Source organism: Lampetra fluviatilis, chromosome 26, assembly GCF_964198595.1.
Source record: "Lampetra fluviatilis chromosome 26, kcLamFluv1.1, whole genome shotgun sequence".
Classification (NCBI taxonomy): domain Eukaryota; kingdom Metazoa; phylum Chordata; class Hyperoartia; order Petromyzontiformes; family Petromyzontidae; genus Lampetra; species Lampetra fluviatilis.
In genome coordinates this window covers 4925456-4945094 of record NC_136300.1, presented here as the reverse complement: position 1 = coordinate 4945094, position 19639 = coordinate 4925456, and the positions used below count along the sequence as shown (strand labels likewise).

Sequence of the window (19639 nt, the reverse complement as noted above, 5' to 3'; positions counted from 1 at the left end):
TCGGTAAAGTCACGTAGAAGGGAAATAATAAATAATAAAAATAAAACATAATAAAATAATTCTCACGACGTTTCGGCCACAACGGAAGCAGCCGTCCTCAGGTGAAGACCAGGTTTGTCGGGGAGACGCTGGTCATGGATAATGGCAGTGACGAAGGATATGGAAAGCATCCCTGGCCATCTCCCCCCAACAACTTTTCAACAACCTACACCGATCAGCACGGAGAAGTATGGCCAAACAACTTCTTGGTTCTTTCGATAAAGTCACGTAGAAGGGAAATAATAAAGACAGCGTCTCCCCGACAGACCTGGTCTTCACCTGAGGACGGCTGCTTGCGTTGTGGCCGAAACGTCGTGAGAATAATTGTATTATGTTTTATTTTTATTTCATTATTTCCCTTCTACGTGACTTTACCGAAAGAACCAAGAAGTTGTTTGGCCATACTTCTCCGTGCTGATCGGTGTAGGTTGTTGAAAAGTTGTGGGGGGGGGGGGGAGATGGCCAGGGATGCTTTCGATGTCCTTCGTCACTGCCATTATCCATGACCAGGAATCAAGCTTAGTTCACCGGATTTATAGAACGGCGGTACACCACCTTCAATATTTCGTGTTACATTACTCGCTTCAGTATCTTTCTCACCGCCTCAATGACCTACGTGGAAAGCTGGTTCAAACGTGGTAGTGGGAAGCAAAGCCAAGAGTTTTACGGTCATGGTTTTACTCAAGCCACCAGGACCACCACTACAATGTTCAGTTTGAATTGATTATTCATACTTTATTGAACCACCTGGATGGAACATGCCTCTAAAATCATGGTGCACGCTAAACAGAATCCGTGATAATCATTGTCAAATTTGACCAACAGTTATTCAAGTGGGAAATCCTGATGTTCGACTGCGGAAAGCCAGACCGGACCGTGGACGTTTTGAACAACTGTGAACCTTGGAAATTAATCAGGGCATTGGGTAACATCCATCAACTTCCCCCAACTCTGTCCTTGGCTACATCCATCAACTTCCCTCAATTCTGTCCTTGGCATTGAGACCTGGATTTGGAATTATGAGTTGCTATACAGAGCCATATATACAGGAAGACTGCTACGTGAATGCTAAAGTATATGCTCATGAAAAAGTCGTGGTAGGGTGGGGGGGTTATTTACAAATCCCAAGCGTAAAAAGTTATATTAAATACCGCGAAAGACGGGTCTTTCAACACGTAAAGATGACGATTGCTGGTCCATGAGAAGCGAGAGCTTTTCTGAGCTGTTCTCTTCGGCAACGTACCGTATGTTTAAGCAGGCGAACTATGGACTGGTTTTGACTTCCTCGACATGAGCACAGCCTATAACATCAGGCAACCCAGCAGGGTTTAAACCCCACACTATGCTCATCAGACTGACATTAAAACCGGTCTAGAGTTGAAACAAATGCTGCTCGAAAATATTGGTCTCGAAAGCCCGTAGGCTGATGACGTGAAATGTTTTTGATACCCGGCTACCCGATACCCGGGTAGCCGGGTAGGGTACGGGTATCGGGTATCCGATTGCGACCTCCGGGATGAAGTCAGTATTTAATTAGAAATGTTTCACAAATATTACGTGTAAAAAAAAATAGGCTTGTAAAAGATATATCCGGACAGTAACACTCACAATTACTCCATATTTTGTGTGTGAGAAGATTGATGACGATACGTAACAATAATAATCAGAATTATAACACAGCACACGCAGTGTTGTTCCATATGTTACCCACACGCCGCAACAACAATCGCCGTTCGCCACTAAATGGCGGGGCGACGTCACCACGGTGCTTGTGCCAGGCTAGGTGCACCTTGAGGCCAGGTGAAGTGTCGGAAGGGTAGCCAACAGGAGGTCACGGAACGAACCACAGGTGCCACGGGTTGACTGTGCCCATAACACAGCCTGAAACCACGTGGTTCAGCCACCAACTCATCACAAACCACGTGGGTGACCACCAACTCATCACAAACCACGTGGGTGACCACCACTCATCACAAACCACGTCGGTTGACCACCAACTCATCACAAACCACGTGGTTCAGCCACCAACTCATCACAAACCACGTGGGTCGACCACCACCCATCACAAACCACGTGGGTTGACCACCAACTCATCACAAACCACGTGGGTGACCACCACTCATCACAAACCACGTGGGTTGACCACCAACTCATCACAGACCACGTGGGTTGACCACCAACTCATCACAAACCACGTGGGTGACCACCAACTCATCACAAACCACGTGGGTGACCACCAACTCATCACAAACCACGTGGGTTGACCACCACTCATCACAAACCACGTGGGTTGACCACCACTCATCACAAACCACGTGGGTCGACCACCACTCATCACAAACCACGTGGGTTGACCACCAACTCATCACAAACCACGTGGGTTGACCACCAACTCATCACAAACCACGTGGGTTGACCACCAACTCATCACAAACCACGTGGGTTGACCACCAACTCATCACAAACCACGTGGTTCAGCCACCACTCATCACAAACCACGTGGTTCAGCCACCACTCATCACAAACCACGTGGTTCAGCCACCACTCATCACATTCCCCATCGTGGATGGGGCGCGTTCCGCTATTGGTCAGAGGTGCTGCTGCCGACAATTACCGTAAGCTCCAGAGATGAAGGACCCTCCACCCTCGTTGTATTTTAACTCGAAAGCTACAGCCGCGTCAAATAATCACGCGATAAAATTAGTTTATTACATTGCGTGAAACTCAATCTGAGTGTCTTCATTGACCACACCGGGCGCTATGTTTTGGGCCGCGTCTTTTACTTCAAGCGAGCCGCGTGCGATTGAGCAAATACGGTAAATGCCGAGTTTCTGCTGAATCTCTGTAAGGGGAAATGAAACGCGTTGGGGGAACGCACGCACGTGTTTCATATCGACGCGGCGGCGATGTTGGCACCACGTGTACAGCGATGCTCCTCCAACTCACCCGCAATGTTTTAATCGCGATCCCAAACCAAGTTCACCCCCGATCCGTGAGATTTGTTTGCGTGAAGTCGGCGAGCTGATGCCGCTGGAAGACCGCGTGGCGGCGCTTTGCCATGCCCATTACTTGCAGGCCTTGCCGAGGACGGGCAAACCGGAGCGAGGCCGGGAGTGGACCCTGCTAGCGGCTGTCTTGCTCAGGAGAGGTCACACCGAGCCCGGCAGTGCAGGTACTGGCCCACGACCCCTTTCCCCCTGCCGTGTGCATGTTGAAACTTCTTCTTGGTTCTTTCGGTAAAGTCGCGTAGAAGGGAAATAATAAAATAATAAAAATACAACTACAATTCTCACGACGTTTCGGCCACAACGCAAGCAGCCGTCCTCAGGTGAAGAACAGGTCTGTCGGAAGGACAGCGTCTGAATGAACGACAGACCTGTTCTTCACCTGAGGACGGCTGCTTGTGTTGTGGCCGAAATGTCGTGAGAATTGTATTTTATTATGTTTTATTTTTATTATTTCCCTTCTACGTGACTTTACCGAAAGAACCAAGAAGATGAATCCCTGCAGTCACGAAAGCTTTAAATCGAAATGTTGAAACTTCTATCGCACCGTACGTTGTTGCCAACCGTGCTATTTACATCTTCCTGAATTTTCTGCCCGTGCCCTCCTGACCCTTTGCTCCGGTCTGTGTAAACTTGCCATGGCCCGCCCTGTTTTAGCATGGCAATGCCTTGCGAATTGCTTGACCTGTCCCTGGCCTGTTATTGCACTGCCCTGCCTTGACATTCCATTCCCTTGGCTCAATCATTGCCTTGCCATTCCTTCTGTCCCTTGGCTTACAGTGGCCCGCCTGGCTGTGTGCCCTGCCCCGTGACCTAAACACTTGCCGTGACCTTTGCTTCCCTGCCGGTTCGTGACCTTTGTTAGCTACTGTCGTGCCCTGGCCATGCCCTGCCGTTCCCATCTGCCATGACTTGACCTCTTTTGGCCTCATGTTGGGTCTTTCTTCATGTCCTGGATATGGTCCGTGATAGTCTGTCCTGCTTAGCCCCTTGTAGAATCAGAAAACAGTATGTACAGCAATGCGAATACAAAGTGCTTGTACTGCACCAAAGTGCTCTGTGCTGAAAATTCACGAAGTCCCGCACTTTTTGCTGTTTTCGCGAACATTACATTAGCGTGACAATGTTCTGAGCTCGATGCGTGCTGCCTACCCTAAGATGCACGTCTTGAAGTGGTGTCCATGGGCACTGGATCCAAATGCGTCGGGCGGTCAAGCATGAGCAAAGCCGGTAAGATGCACTTTTTGCACTGGTAAAGCAAGTTGCTCACTCATCAGGCTGGTTTTGAGATCGGCAAGAGGGTTTTTACATGGACGTATGTACTATATGTTGAACTTTTTTCGCACCGTACGTTTGCAGGGGGAAAGACAACGAACTAAACACAAAAAGTTGTTCTAAAGAAATTAGTTTTCAATATAGATTTAAAAGTGCATCGCTCGACTGGCTTCCTAATATCGGAAGAGCGTTCCAGACGGCCACAGAAGCGCATTTGAAAGCGCGCGATGCAGTGGGCCGTCTTTGTCCGATGGTACTCATTTTAAAGTAATGTTGCCCGTATTATGAATGATAATGTAGCCTTGGTAATATGAACTTGTCAATAGCATAAAGGTGGCCCTCAAACAGGGCTGACAGCTCTGTGTGTTTGTGTTCACGTGCTCCCTTCGAGTATAAAGCCACATGTCTCTGTGTTTTGTTGTGCAGGTGACGTTTTAAATGACAGCCACGCCGAGGTCATAGCGCGGAGGGGATTCTTGAGGTGATCTTGCACAGACCCAAACCCTGCTAAGGGTGGCTTACAATAGATGATGAGAATGATGACTAAGCATCTAATGATTTTCAACCTCATGATTCGGTTCATGTATAGATCGTATAATGGTTTATATATATATCCTTTGGTGGTTGCAGGGGTAACATGAATCTATTAATTGTTAAATAGTTTTGTAAATCCACTGCTAGATGAGAGCCTCCTCACACCGTGCAGTTCTTGAGAGTTATTTGAGAATACTTCTCCACGCTGGTCGGTGCAGGTTGTGTAGGCAAGGAGAATAGATGTGGGAGCATAGAACTACAATGCAACATTGTATTTTGCTGCAATTTCCTCTAAAGCCCACGATATACCCCCAAAGCCTTTAATGGCTGTTGTGTAAGATGGTCACCCATCGAAGCACAATTCCGGCCAAAACTCTGCTTAGCTTAGCTTCCAAGACCAGATGAGCTGGGCACATTTTGGTTAATTTGGTGATAGCCTTACAAAATATTTGCATAAAAAAGAGTCGATTCCTTTTTGGTGCATTTATCATGAAAGCAATAATCGGTTTTATTCAACGACTCAACGCTTTCATATATTCCCAATAATTTATGGTTTTTTTTCAAAGATTGGTAGTTCATGAAGCCTGTCTTCAACAGGCAAAAGTTTTCAATAAATATAATAATTAACCTGATATGATTTTTTTGAAATTTATGATCAGACACTAACAACTACTCCAACAGAAACCGCTCACTATAAATATTCCGTTCTTTTTTATTAGAAATAACACAATAAGGAACCTAATACTCTGAGAGGAAGCTCCTATCTTTTACCGTTTTCGAATTATTCAGATTTGAACATCATAAAATTCTTTTTTTTATCCAAAACTGCTTTAATCTTAAATATATCAAAAACAATTAAAGATAGAACAATGGTTCTCGTTTGAATTTCAGTTGCTGTTTAATGCTCTGTCAGAATAAATAAAAAACCCGCGATATATTTTGAATGGTTTCTGAATGACAAACATTTTTATGGGGCACTTAATATCGAGATTTGGGGGCCTTGAAATGAAAAATCTCGGATTTTCAGATTTTTCATGTTGTTTGTGTTCTAAAAGCTATCTATGTACCAAATTTCAGCTTTCTACCTTGTCGGGGAGTACCCTAGAGGATTTGAGATACACATAGGGATTAATGTCTTTATGTCTACAGATAGTGACAGTGGTTTGATAATTGAATTGTTCACTGTGATGGTCACAAGGTTGTCAGCGGTTGATTGGTCGAGGGGCATTTGACTGCGAGCTGCTTGAGCTACGTCACCGGTGTACAAACAGCTGTGGTCAACAATCCTTGCTATTTACACACCGCGACTTAATGGCAACTCTGTCGTACCTCCACCAGGTACCTTTACCACGAGGTACGCCTGGCGCTGACCGGTGGGGAGAGTGCAGTTTTCACACCGTGCCCCGACACCGGCAAGTGCGTTCTGCATCCTGGAGCTTCCTTCGTGTTCTACACCAGCCACACGCCATGTACGCTCAATATACCGTAACACACTCCCTAGTCCACTTTACTGTTGTCTGCTACAGATATTGGTTATTCACAATAAAGGTTTTTGGGTTAGATCGCGTAAGTATAAATGTGTCGTAAGCCTCCACCACCCGACACAGCCAATTAGTAAGGGATTTGTCACGTTAACGGGCAAATCGCCCGATGATGCCGGATGTAATAACCAGCGAAACGTCGTACTCAAATTGTAAATGTTATGGATTTATTCTCCAACACACCGGTGGGCTGAAATGCTAACTATTTGACGTTTTGTTTACGTGAAAAAGCCCTTAATAATTGGCTGTGTCAGATGGTGGAAGGTTACGACACATTTTTACTTACGCAATCTAACCCAAAAAACCTTCATGAATAATATCGGTCGCGAAAGCCTAGGTGTTAAACAGATGTTTGTTAATCTAATGCTGAAGGCCTCCCTGTGCCATGTTGCTATTGGGAGTTGTGTGACCATAGTTCATCACGCTAGTCAATGGAGGTTGCTGAAGGAGGTGGGGCGGTAGCCAGGATTAGGTTAATAATTAGCTCGCCAATCTTAACCATGGGCAGCAGTCAAACTCGGGTCACTAAGTTCATAGTACAGTGTGTTGTCCACTGGACGACCACTTCCAAACTAGTGCAATGGTTCAAATGAACCTCGATGATAGTGCACATCCATACTTTTTTTTAGTGTTAGTTTGTTATCCTTCCCCGCACCTCCAATTGAACACAGTTGGCTACGTATGCTGCGAAATAAGTTATACATACATACTGAACAATACCAGAACGTTGTCATTAAGGCAAACCTCTATTCAAATAGCCCTGGTACATATTAAGCTGTGTATCCCAAGATGTTCACCATTGCTTTAAACACAGAAAAAAAATACTTTAAAACTATGTCAGGCATGCTCTAGTGATCATCACCACGATAATATATTGAACAGAACAGGAATGACCCCGCAGTGACATCAGTACATTGCGCCTGTGAGTTATATACATATATATAAATCTTATTAAGACAATTTCAAACTTGTGTCGATCCTCCCAGAACACACTCATTTACACATGAGTGCGTATGTAGTAATATAATGCACATTGCTTCCCAAGGCATACCCAGTGCTGCGTGTGCCGAGTAGGTGGGGACGCCTCAATCGTGCCGATGGATGAAGAGACATCGGCACAGCTCCGGCTCAAGCGTAATCCCACACCAACATCTGATACTCCAACCATGATGCCTGTACAATCGGAGAGTAATGACCAGGACCCTCGGAGCAAAAGAGACATTGAATTCAGCCACTCAGGAAAGAGAAAGACGGACACAATCACTGCATCCTTGCCATCAAAAATACAAAAAGTCGATAGCGCAGCAAGTTCGACCGCCGCGCACGTTTCTCCGGAGAACGACATCTGCGACACCTCCGTTCGGAACAGACCACCAGCTCTGCCCGTGCTCGACGTCCATCGAACCGGTGCCAAGTGCGCCCCGGGCGAGGACGGAGACCGGCTGGCGCCGGGTTTGCACTACCATCGCGAAGGAGCCCTGCGCCTGAAGCCAGGCCGCGGTGAGCCCACGCTGTCAATGAGCTGCAGCGACAAGCTGGCACGCTGGGCTGCGCTGGGCTGCCAGGGAGCGCTACTCTCGCACTTTCTGGTGGCGCCCGTCCGCCTGGAGACCATCGTGACGGGCCACTGCCCCTACAGCCACGCTGCTATGGACCGCGCGATTGTGGGCAGGTAAGGAATGGGGGGGTGGGGTGATGGTTGGCTGCTTCCACTATCCCAGGGGGGCGGACGCATCGTAATGTAGCAGCAGTCTCAGTTCACCGCAGGATTCATGTATTACCTCAACCTTGTTGAGGCCACCTCCCATGGTTCTGTAATGTGATGTTTGGAGTCAGGTTTTTCTTGTTTCAATTCAGCATCACGGGCATTTTAGTTGCCTTTCATTTCGTCAGTGGAAAAAAATCATTAATATTCATTATTGTAAGGGAAAACTACAATATTTATAGTTATTTAAATGCAGCTGTAAAGAGGTATCACAAACAGAAATACCTCTAAATATTTGAACCGTATCTTTCATGTTAAAATGATTTACAAATAATTTACAAAGCAAGGCTTGCTTGAGAAGTCTGAGAACAATCAATTATCGATTTGTAAGAAAAAAAAATTCTGTGCACACTTTTGTAAAGCTCTCTGAAACCGCGTGGGATGTTCACGTCCCACAGCTGACGCATGTACCTACAGTATGGGGGTGGGGATTGTCGTGCTGTCGTGTGGATGGGTTCACAGATGCCCCTGTGTTTGTCTATGGCATGGGTCGGCAACCGATGGCTACGGAACCAAAGGCAGCTCTTTGGGGACCGATTCGTGGCTCCTGACGCTATAATTGCAAAGAAAACAAAAACCCCACCTAATTATTTTCAATAAACGGTGAACGCCTAAAAGCCCAACAATGATTTGTAATGTGGAATTACAAATAATTGTACCGCGTGTTCTTAAAGTGGTTACAAAAAATATGGTTTAATGTTATTCACGAAGTACCGTCCCGTATTCACATACATTGCAGCTCTCGAATTTTGTAGTTTTTTTTTACCAAATTCGAAAATGTCTCTTCTTGTTATTTTGGTTGCCGACCCCTGGTCTACGGGGACAGGTGGGGCTCGGCAGAGTGCACCACTGCTGGGTTCGGGGTGCGAGACGTTGTCCTCCTGCAGTCCCGGCTGGAGTTCGAGTCAAGCCGGACTCGAGTGGAGGCGACTGCCCCTCCGGATGGAAAGGCACGGATTGGGCCCTGTGCATCCGGTGACTTTTGCAGAACGCAGGCACAGCCCTTATCTGTCGATTTAAAGCTTTCGTGACTGCAGGGATTCATCTTCTTGGTTCTTTCGGTAAAGTCACGTAGAAGGGAAGTAATAAAATAATAAAAATAAAACATAAAATAATTCTCACGACGTTTCGGCCACAACGCAAGCAGCCGTCCTCAGGTGAAGACCAGGTCTGTCGGGGAGACAGACGTTGTGGCCGAAACGTCGTGAGAATTATTTTATTGTTTTATTTTTATTATTTTATTATTTCCCTTCTACTTGACTTTACCGAAAGAACCAAGAAGATGAAGCCCTTATCTGGTCACAATCATGGGCTCATTCTGGTTAGGACGTTGTTTTGCTGATACTGCTACCTGCTTGCTGCTACTGCTATTACAAAAATGCACATTTAACATAGGGAAATTCTGTGTATATAAATATAACAAGGCAGAAGCTGTATTTGATGGTAGGTGAGCGTTGTGGCACATTTATAATGCCTCAAAAAAAGGAAGAGGTGAAATACCCTCGAGGGGCTCTCTAGAGCTCCCTCTAGTGGAGAGGCCCTTCTGCCACCAGTGGCATGAGCAAGCAGTTTCAGGGCTGCACCGTGACAAATAAACACTCAACCTACCTGGCTCTGTTCCATGTCAACAGGGCTTCCATTCCAGGCTTCATGATGCATAAACAGGATCCATGCAAGCACTGCCAAATGCACCGTTCACCATAAATTGTGCCTGCGAACCAGCCTCTATTTATTTTAAAATGGGGAAAATTCAAGAAACAGTTGTTTACAATTGGCTCAAAACACTATTACATGCGGTTGACCTTTTAAAATGTTTCTAAAATTGGATGCAATGCACTCAGAACTAAATATTTCCAGAACAGCTTCATTTGATCCCTGGCAGTACGAAACAAATCTAATCTTCATGAGGCCTCCTATGCCAGTATCAAAATTTAAGAATAGGTTCTTCCCCTTTTTTCTGGCAACAAAACTGAAACCTTTTTACAAGGATTCATGTCTGTATTAACCACAATGCTTGTGGTCAGAATGCAAACAAAAACACTGATAATATATGTATTGTCCTTGAAACTGATTGGTCTACACCAGAGACAGCTTTCTTTTGAGCCGAGTCTTTTGGAGTCCTCTGGTCGAGACTAGGCTCAAAAGAAAGCTGTCTCTGGTATAGACCAATCAGTTTCAAGGACAATACATATATTATCAGAATTTTTTTTTGCATTCTGACCACAAGTATTGTGGTTAATGCAGACATGATTCCTTGTAAAAAGGTTTCAGTTTTGTTGCCAGAAAAAAAAGGAAAAACCTATTCTTAAATCTAATCGTGCCTTCCTCCCAAGGCAGGTGGTGCAGATCTGGCAAATGTGATTTTAATGGTGGGAATGCTGGGGGAGTGAACAGTTGGGAGGTCACGAATGTTTCATTTTGCTAAGTCGTGCCTCGCCTTGCCCGTGCGGTGGATCCTTGTGTGTGGATGCAGCTGTAAGCTGGTGTTCCGTGCCTTCAGCGCCCCTTGAGGTCTCCGTCAATGGGCACCGACAGGGAGTGACCAAGAAAATGCTTGGAACGCCGAAGGCAAGGTGAGCATTGTTTGAAACACTAAGAAGAGAAAAAAACTGTTCAAGAAATAATACGTAAAAGCAATAAAGAGCTTTTAATATGCTACATTTGCACGTGTTATTTTACTGTTGTAATGTATTGGATCTATGATATTGTTTTGGGTTGTAGTACAGAACAGCGTACAACCTAAAATACATCAGAGGGCTTGTAACGAGTATAAAATGTGGTTGTCTGCATTGTGTGCGTGTGCTTTGAATGACAAGGTGTAAGATTTGCAAGCTGGAGCTGTTTAATGAATTTAAGAATTTAAAGGATTCCATTCCGAAACACAAACTCCCAGAATCTCTCAGGTGAGACATAATAGTCCCATCGCTGTCTGGTGTGTTCACAGTGAATTGCGCTTGCTGGATATTAATATGTTGACATCCACACATTCAATACACAAACATGCACACCCACATGCCATACATTTCCACTAACAAGACAGCTGTGTATGGATTATAAAACCCAAGAAAAATATGAGTGTCATGTAACCAAACAAACAAATATGCATCACATTTACATACATTGGGCAGACTGCCTGTAAGTTCATGTGAATCTAATTGGTTGCTGTTTTTGTCCCCAAAATTGTGTACAGGGATCCGGAAGGAAAGTTGCATAGTTACTGGGACTACAAGCAGGCAGCGATGGACTATCAGACAGCCTGGGTTGAACTCAGGAGCAAGGTCTTCTGCACATGGGTGTCATCATCCAGAGAGTATCTTGACTTCACCTAAGCCATGACTTGAAGTTGACTATATGTAAAGCTGTTTGCTTTAAAGGTTAGCACGACCCAGAAAATCAAGTTATTTTCTTATCGATTCGTACATTTCTGCCTTTGACCAAATTACTCACAATGTGCCCAATCTCATTGGATCTCTGAAGATAAACAGAGTTGAGCCTGGTTCGTGCTTGGATGGACTCTTGTACAGAAATGCGCTTAAACAAGGTCTCTACATTTACATGATCGGCATGAGTTGTAAAGCTTCGTTCATGAGAAAAAGGTTTAAAAATCACAGGCATATTCTCTTGATTCTACTGCACAAAGACTGTAATGACAGTAAACGTGTGGGGGAGTCATGCTGTAAAGATGTCAGTGCTGTATAAAGCTTCGGACTCATTTTCCTAACAAAGCTTCAACGTTTGTACACCTCAGGACACACAACCTAGTTGTTTTTTTAGGTTACATCTTTATGGCAGAGTATGAAGACGTCTAGAATGCAAGCTCAGTGTAAATCCTGGACTATCGTGTATGGTTTCTAACATGCATATTTACACATTTCCTTGGTCCTAGTGTATCAGACGGATCAAACAAATGCAGATAAAATGCTGTAAATTTTCCAACAATTAAACTTTCAACTAGTTCACAATGCCTGGTTTATTAAGGCATTTAAAGCATCCTTAAATGATGTTACAACTTTCCACAATACATATTTAATTTACTTTATACAGCTACAATGTGCAATGTGATGAAAACCACCCAGATGTGTTTGCTAATATCCAACTTCCCACTGTGATGGTTTAAATTTCTATATTAAAAACGTTACATTTTATTATTGAACGCAAGTGAATTTCCACGCTGTACTTTTTTTTTTACTTATATTGGACGTACATTCAGACAATCAAGAACTCGGCAACAGGAATTGACAAATTGCAACAATACATTTTCATCACGGTTTAAATTAGGATTATTTAAATAGGTGTCACCATGCAGGAATACATATCATTTTTTTATTCTATTAATATTTTTTTTTACAGATTGAAGCATGTAACTCGAACATAAACACAAATAAAAAGACCTGAAATGTGCACAGCACGCATGTATATACGCGAATGTGAACCTGGGTGTGAAATAAGCATTCAGAAAAACCGGGTGAATACTCAGTCCACAAAGTGTAAGAAACAAAATAGACAAGACTGAAATATTATAGAAGTAAAACTTGAGTAAAAAAAAAACGTGGGTTGTCAGATGCCAGGCAGATTAAACGCTAATGGAAAAAAGCGCATATATCCATGAATAATTTAGCACAAAATTCTAACACCAATTTAGCACACAAGTTTTAAACAATCTCAACTTTCCACTGTTAAAACCGTGCCCTGTCCTGAAGCGTAAAAGCATGGCTGACATGCCGCGACACTGCACATCTTTTAACGAGCGTGTTGATTTTGGGGAGAAAGCAACGTGGTTCATTAACTGCAGGCTGCGGTGTTTGGAAGGTGATTCCGTCTTGGTTGTGGTTTTGTCCTGCGTTGGTGGAGAAGTGGTTCTTGCAGTGCACTCCGCAGACTGGCCCGGGATCAGCGTCCAAAGGTGTTTTCTCCACTGTAGGCAACGTACAGGAAGCCGTCTTCATCCTTCTGGTCTTCATATAATTGGCCAATGGAAGCACTGGACACAAGGATATGGTGTTAATCATTATCATCAATTGACTGGTGGATAAAGGCCTCCCCCCCCCCCCCCTAAGCACTGGCCATCTCTCACAATGTTGAGATGTGATAATCCACCAAGCAGAGGGGGTCGGCAACCATCGGCTCTGGAGCCGCACGCGGCTCTTTCAGGAGCGCTTGGTGACGTTAGTTATTAAAGGGCTGTCTTGTATTGCATTAAAATACGTTTTAAACAATTTAAAGGGTCAACGAGCTTTGTTTGAATCACTTTATACGGTAAAATCACGTTATTGTTAAAATTTCAAGAATTTTATTTTCAGTTTCCATTTAGAATTGGATAGTCAAGGTAAAAGTATCTAAAACCAACCCAAAGAACAAAGCTTTTGCAAATTAGCGCCTAGGCTGCATGCCCTGGACTGCCCAACATTAGTATGAAGCTTCATGAAAATAATCCTAATAAATGACTTTCACTGCTATAGCAAGGTAAAAATTTCACAGTTGGGAGGATATGATAATCGTGCAGAAGTCAACGTGCAATGATATAACCAGAACCTATTTTAGTCATCTAAGTAGTCAATACTTTCTAGCGAAGGTTGAAATCATGAAATAATTATCCATCTGTAACAGAGGGGAAAAAAACGTTCATAAAGATCCAATATAAATAATGTCATAAACATATACAGTATAGATTTTCTGTTACTAATAGGGTCTTACTTCAGGGAAAACCAACCAAATTTTATCAAAATGGTGGCCAGAATCCACAATGTATTTGCATTCAGAGCCAAACCAGTGATCCTATTATGTATGACAGTTGCATGCGCCATTGTGCTATAACATGTCGTGCCATCAAGTGACATCACTATGGACGAGAGCCCCACCCACAGCGCACTGTCTTTTATTGATCTATTGATGGATGGGAAGCTTCCTATTAAAATGTTACCAATAATGCAGACATTACATTTCATAGACATGTTCTAAAATTATGGAAAATTACAGGACTCTGAGCTCATGTCATTCACTGCCTTCAAGAAAAATCTTTAAGAGAATCCACTTCAACTGGTCTCATGCACAGCATCATACACCGGTATTTTTTGTTTGGTGTGTACGGTATGATGTTTGGCATGGTATGGCACACCTTGACTGTGGCACCGTCTTGTCTATGAACAGAAAGATGGCCTTGTCAGAAGGCAACTGCACGCGCTTGCGAATGATCCACATGAACTGTGCCACCGTGATGTCGGCTGGCACCAGGTACTTGCGCTTGTCAATATCTCCGATCTGGGAGCCAGGAACTTTCTCCACCACGACCTGAACATGCACATCCCAACATGGAGCAAGCACAGATTAAAAACCAGCACAGGCTGCAGCAGTAGTGCCTCCCCTCCCCAAGGTCTACCATTCTACTTTTGGTCTGGGTTTTTCTGGTGCAGTTATATCAATAATTGCAAATTACTTACGAGATTAAAACCAGCAAATGGTGAACGAAGGGTAAATGTTTAACTGATACCTGACTTTGTTTCCATTCAAAGGCTGTGCTGTTGAAGATGGTTGTGTTTCTCAGCGTGTGATTACAACACTTTCATCGAACTGGTGTCTTGCAAATAGCAATTGCTAACATTTGTATTTATGTACCAGAGCCATTGAGAATACAAGGTACATTTTACACTGTGTAGTCGAGTAGAAAACTGTCTTGCAAAAAATGTGGCTTGAAAATGTTTGATATGGATTTTTTTCGTCTATTGAAACACTGAACAATATTGTAAACACTAGATACCATAGATGGCCTTGGGAGTATTTTTCAAGGGAGCTCTGTATGCAATCACCAGCCATTGTCCAGTATTTGTCATTGTCTGCTCCGCATCATAGCTGTACTGCACATACTTCACAGTATATATAAATACACATTTGCATTAATTCTGTAGCCACCCACGTGTTTGGCAAATGTTCTGTAATTCCACAATGCATTTCATTTGAATTCCCGTTGACAAGGAGTAGGACATCACGGTGATGATGACACACAGGGCAGCTCGATTTTTCCCTCCGATGCACTTACGGGTACTCTGTCAGGATACTTGTTCCGAATCTTGTTCGACTCAGCACGCCTGTGCTCTGTAACACACGTCAGAGACACCCACAGACATGAACAAGTTTTGCTATTTTGATTTAAAGCTTTCGTGACTGCAGGGATTCATATTCTTGGTTCTTTCGGTAAAGAACCAAGAACAAGGTTTGCAATATCAAACCGTCCCATCGTGAGGCTCACTAGCCGGTCTAGAAAGAAGCCCTAAAACCACAACTGCTACCAAATAATTGATTCACGTTTATTCCCTTCGGTTCACGTGCCACACCATATGCCAGAGGTGGGACAAAGTCATTGTTATGCAAGTCCAAGTCGAGTCGCAAGTCATCAAATTCATGACTCGAGTCTGACTCGAGTCCAAGTCACATGACTCGAGTCCACATCTCATAGGTGGGACAAAGTCATTGTTATGCAAGTCCAAGTCGAGTCGCAAGTCATCAAATTCATGACTCGAGTCTGACTCGAGTCCAAGTCACATGACTCGAGTCCACACCTCTGCCATATGCCACCCTTTTGTCAATTGGGTCGCAAGGGAATATTTGTCCACACGTCACCCACGCACGTTTGTGCGGGTTAGTGAAGGGGGGGGGGCACAGCATTAGGCATGGGATGACAGCACAATTTCCATGTGCTGACCACATCCACCGATGGAATCAGCGTCCCATTTTGAGACTCTCTTGCTGGTCTAGAATTGAGGCCCTCCCGTCAGCCAAAATGGCATTCAAATCCACGACTGTTAAACACAAAGAACACGTCACCTAAAGAACAGAAGTCGTTACTACTATATTGTACTAGGAACACCGCCACCACTATCCCGTAAAATGTTCACTTTATATTTACCCCGACCCCAGTTTGCTACGAATAATGTAATTAAACAGAGTAGTGGCTAATCACACGATCATAAATAAGCTTATGCGGCATTGGGGCCGTGTAGTGCTTACGCAAGCAGAACGTGCAGGGCAAATGGATACCTGAAGCGATTGGAAAGACGGCAACAACGGTACAATAACAACACGACAGGGGGCATTTTTCGATTAACAATAGCTTTGACTCGTCAATTATTGCCTTCATTGGGAAGACAACGACAAAATGACAGCACCTTCTTCAATCAACATTTCAACATTATTCGCAGAATCGTCAAACAAGGCGCGACCTTCAACCCAACTTATGGGTTTGCGTTAGCATCGGGGTGCAATACAACAACCACCACCACAACAACCACTACCACAACAACCACAACAACAACCACCACGATGCATAACGCTCCAACATACGTGTGGCTTTAAACAAATGATTGCGTGACGTTCATCTTTAAATCCTGCACATCAATATCACCAAGAGCAGTAGCAACAATGAACAAAATGACCGTACCGAGGTTGATATTGCGAGTTAAATGGCACCGTTTAAAAGGGACAGTTTAAAGGGACGCGCTCGCCCCGCGTGTGTGACATTACCCTACGGTCGCCAAAACGATTGGGGACAGGGTCGGCTCTGCTGTCGGGGACAATAGCAACAAGGTTTCTGTCGTCTTTTATCGCCGGGAGAGAGAGAAAAAACCCCAACTGCGAGAGATGAATATTGTGAGTAGGACACGGCAAACATCGTAATCATGGTCGCGTAACATAAATACACAAGCGACAGGAACGGCATAAAACACAATTATATTGTATTGTGTAGATACACAAAAAAACACCGCAACGATGACATCAACAAACACAACAATCGTGACGAGAAACGAGACTCATTCGTGGTACCAAAGGAGTGGTCTTCCTTAAACATCCACTTCATAGCAGCGGTATATTCCTGACGATGGGAGTAGCTTGTAGTTGTGTGGCTCCGCGATGGTGTTGGGGTGGTTGTTGTTGTGGGTGGAGGCGATGGTGGTGGTGGTGGTGTTGGGGTGGGTGGCTCTCTCAGGACCTTGCGGATGCTGGACTCTTTTTTTTGCCGCATATGGCTCCATGTGCCAGCGTGGATTTGCCGACTCCATGCCTGGGTTTGCGGACTCCACGCCTGGATTTGTGGACTCCACGCCTGGCTTTGTAGATTTCACGCCCGGCTTTGTGGAATCCACGCCCGGTTTTGCCGAATTCACGCCTGGCTTTACTGACTCCACGCCCGGATTTGCCTTCTCCACGCCCGGCTTTTCCCATTCCACGCCCGTCTATTCCGACTCCACGCCCGGCTTTTGCAACTCCACGCCCGGCTTTTGCTACTCCACGCCCGGCTTTTGCAACTCCACGCCCTGCTTTGCATACTCCACGCCCGGCTCTGCCTACTCCACGCCATGCGTTGTCAAATCCACGCCGTGCATTGCATACTCCACGCCATGCGTTGTCAAATCCACGCCGTGCTTTGCATACTCCACGCCATGCGTTGTTAAATCCACGCCCGGCTTTGCCAACTCCATGCCTGGCATTCCGGGAGGCTTAACAGTGGGAGCTTCTTGAGATTGAATCTCGCAGTCAATGGGGAGGAGGCATTATACCCAATGCGGTGTTGCTATGACTGCATACAGTTTATGCAATGGGATTTGTTTCGTACACCAGCAATTAAAGTGATGTAAAAATGTACACCGTTTGTAGATGTGAGTGTAGATAGCTGGATGTAACCTGGAATTGGCATGATTTAAAAAATCTGTTAATAAGATAAACACAACAGACTGTGTATACATAAGTTGTGTTATTTATATACACGTACAAGATGTATTCTGTTTTATAACACTACTACTGTAAGTTAATATATATTTTAAAATGATTCAATGTATATGGTAACTTCATGTTATTCACGCTGAGATCAGCCATTTAATTTCAATATCCATTTCAACGCGAATGGTAAATTGTTGACCAATTAACAATATTACTCTGCGTGTATTTTATAAAACAATATAGTTTTTGGTTTGGAATTAGCTTCTATAACCATATGCCACCTCTGATGAGGCGCTTCAAACACCAGAACATAGGAATTAAAATGACGTGATGTACAAAGTAACGTCTGACTTTTTTGGAATTAAAGCTCAATATGTAGCAGATGCCGGTCTGAAAATCTCCATCCAACAGCATGTACCAAATTAACAACAACGGAGTTAACTTCAGAAATTTACACATTTACATAGCTGTGAACAGTTCAACATACATAACGTTTGCTTAATTTCAATGGTTTAAAAAACATCTCGAAGGCAGGGCCATAGAGAGTGGGGTGAGGCTACTGGGGGCATTTTGCTCCAAGCCTCCAAAAACCTCTTGAGATGACCCTGGCTTTAGAGATATCACGGGGCCCTGGTTACATTCTCTCTGAGAAAGTCGAGTAAACACAAAAAAGGGCCAACAGGAGACAATAGATACTCTTAGTTCTTTCGGTAAAGTCACGTAGGTAAAAACATGAAATTAAAATTAATAAAAATAAAACAATACATTTTTTTTTAATGCATTTTAATTTATTTTTATTGTTTTATTTTTATTAATTTTAATTTCATTTTTTACCTACGTGACTTTACCGAAAGAACTAAGAGTATGAATCCTTGCAGTCACGAAAGCTTCAAATCTAGAGACAATAGATGTCTTAATTAGGAATTAACGATTTAGGAAGGGTTAATGGGTGATTATTTTAAAAGGTGTTTGAGTTCTGTAGGGGGCCTTTGGGCAATTCTTTTTAGGAAGCCTTGGTGATAGCTCCATGCAACATTGTGTATTCGTAGAGATTTGACTGCTGAGATAGTCTGCTGTGGAGTGGTCTTGCAAACTAATAGTGGTAGGGCTGGACACACTGGATATTTCCATTGAAATGTGATCGAATTATCTGTAATGTGCATGGCAAATCCATGAGTGTTGTTGTTTTAATACACATAGCAAAACAAGTATAAACGTGAAAACCGATTTGTACCAGTGAATAAACGTTTACAATTACGTAACATTCCAACATATTGCAAAATGCATGAGAATACATTTTCCATTGTGACCGTCACACTGGATTATCCTAAAAAAATGCTCTGATAAACACTCTTGAGTGGAAACGCGAAAACCAACGCAAGCATTTCGTAGCAACCAAGTCGTACGGCTTTAATATTAATAGAACACTGTACATGAGTTATCGTTTTATTTTAAGCTGCGTCGCTGTTTGGCACGTTTTAAAAAGGGGATAAAGCCAAGGGGCCATCATCTGACTCAGCCTTTCGTGAATCCACCTCTTGTTTTCTGTTTTCCTGATGTTTGCGCCGGTAAATCACGCACAAGATGTACCCCAAACTTTACAGCAGTGAACAAATATATTTACCTGGCATATTCCACCTATTTTAAAAAGTTTGCAAAAATAGACACACAAATTTGCATAGACATTAGTTTTCCAGAAAATTGTTGCATAATCATTACGCAATTATTATAGAGGTTTTAATAAATAGCGGTTAGTTTTAACAATTACCCTA

At 43.7% G+C, this 19639-nt stretch overlaps 2 protein-coding genes across 2 annotated transcripts; one reads left to right on the top strand and one right to left on the bottom strand.

Annotated features, from left to right (window-relative positions):
* Positions 1–2912: 2912 nt before the first annotated feature.
* On the top strand, positions 2913–12707 carry ADAT1 (adenosine deaminase tRNA specific 1). Its single transcript, XM_078868572.1, has 9 exons — positions 2913–3211; positions 4203–4274; positions 4746–4800; positions 6192–6322; positions 7469–8066; positions 8986–9134; positions 10633–10732; positions 10976–11062; positions 11350–12707. The coding sequence occupies exons 1-9, from the start codon at positions 3064–3066 to the stop codon at positions 11486–11488; spliced, it is 1479 nt and encodes a 492-aa protein (XP_078724698.1). The 5' UTR covers positions 2913–3063; the 3' UTR covers positions 11489–12707.
* Positions 12469–17161, bottom strand: LOC144941986 (gamma-aminobutyric acid receptor-associated protein-like 2). Its single transcript, XM_078868573.1, has 4 exons — positions 16974–17161; positions 15193–15248; positions 14275–14447; positions 12469–13140 (listed from the first exon to the last, which is right to left on the bottom strand). The coding sequence occupies exons 1-4, from the start codon at positions 17005–17007 to the stop codon at positions 13050–13052; spliced, it is 354 nt and encodes a 117-aa protein (XP_078724699.1). The 5' UTR covers positions 17008–17161; the 3' UTR covers positions 12469–13049.
* Positions 17162–19639: the final 2478 nt, after the last annotated feature.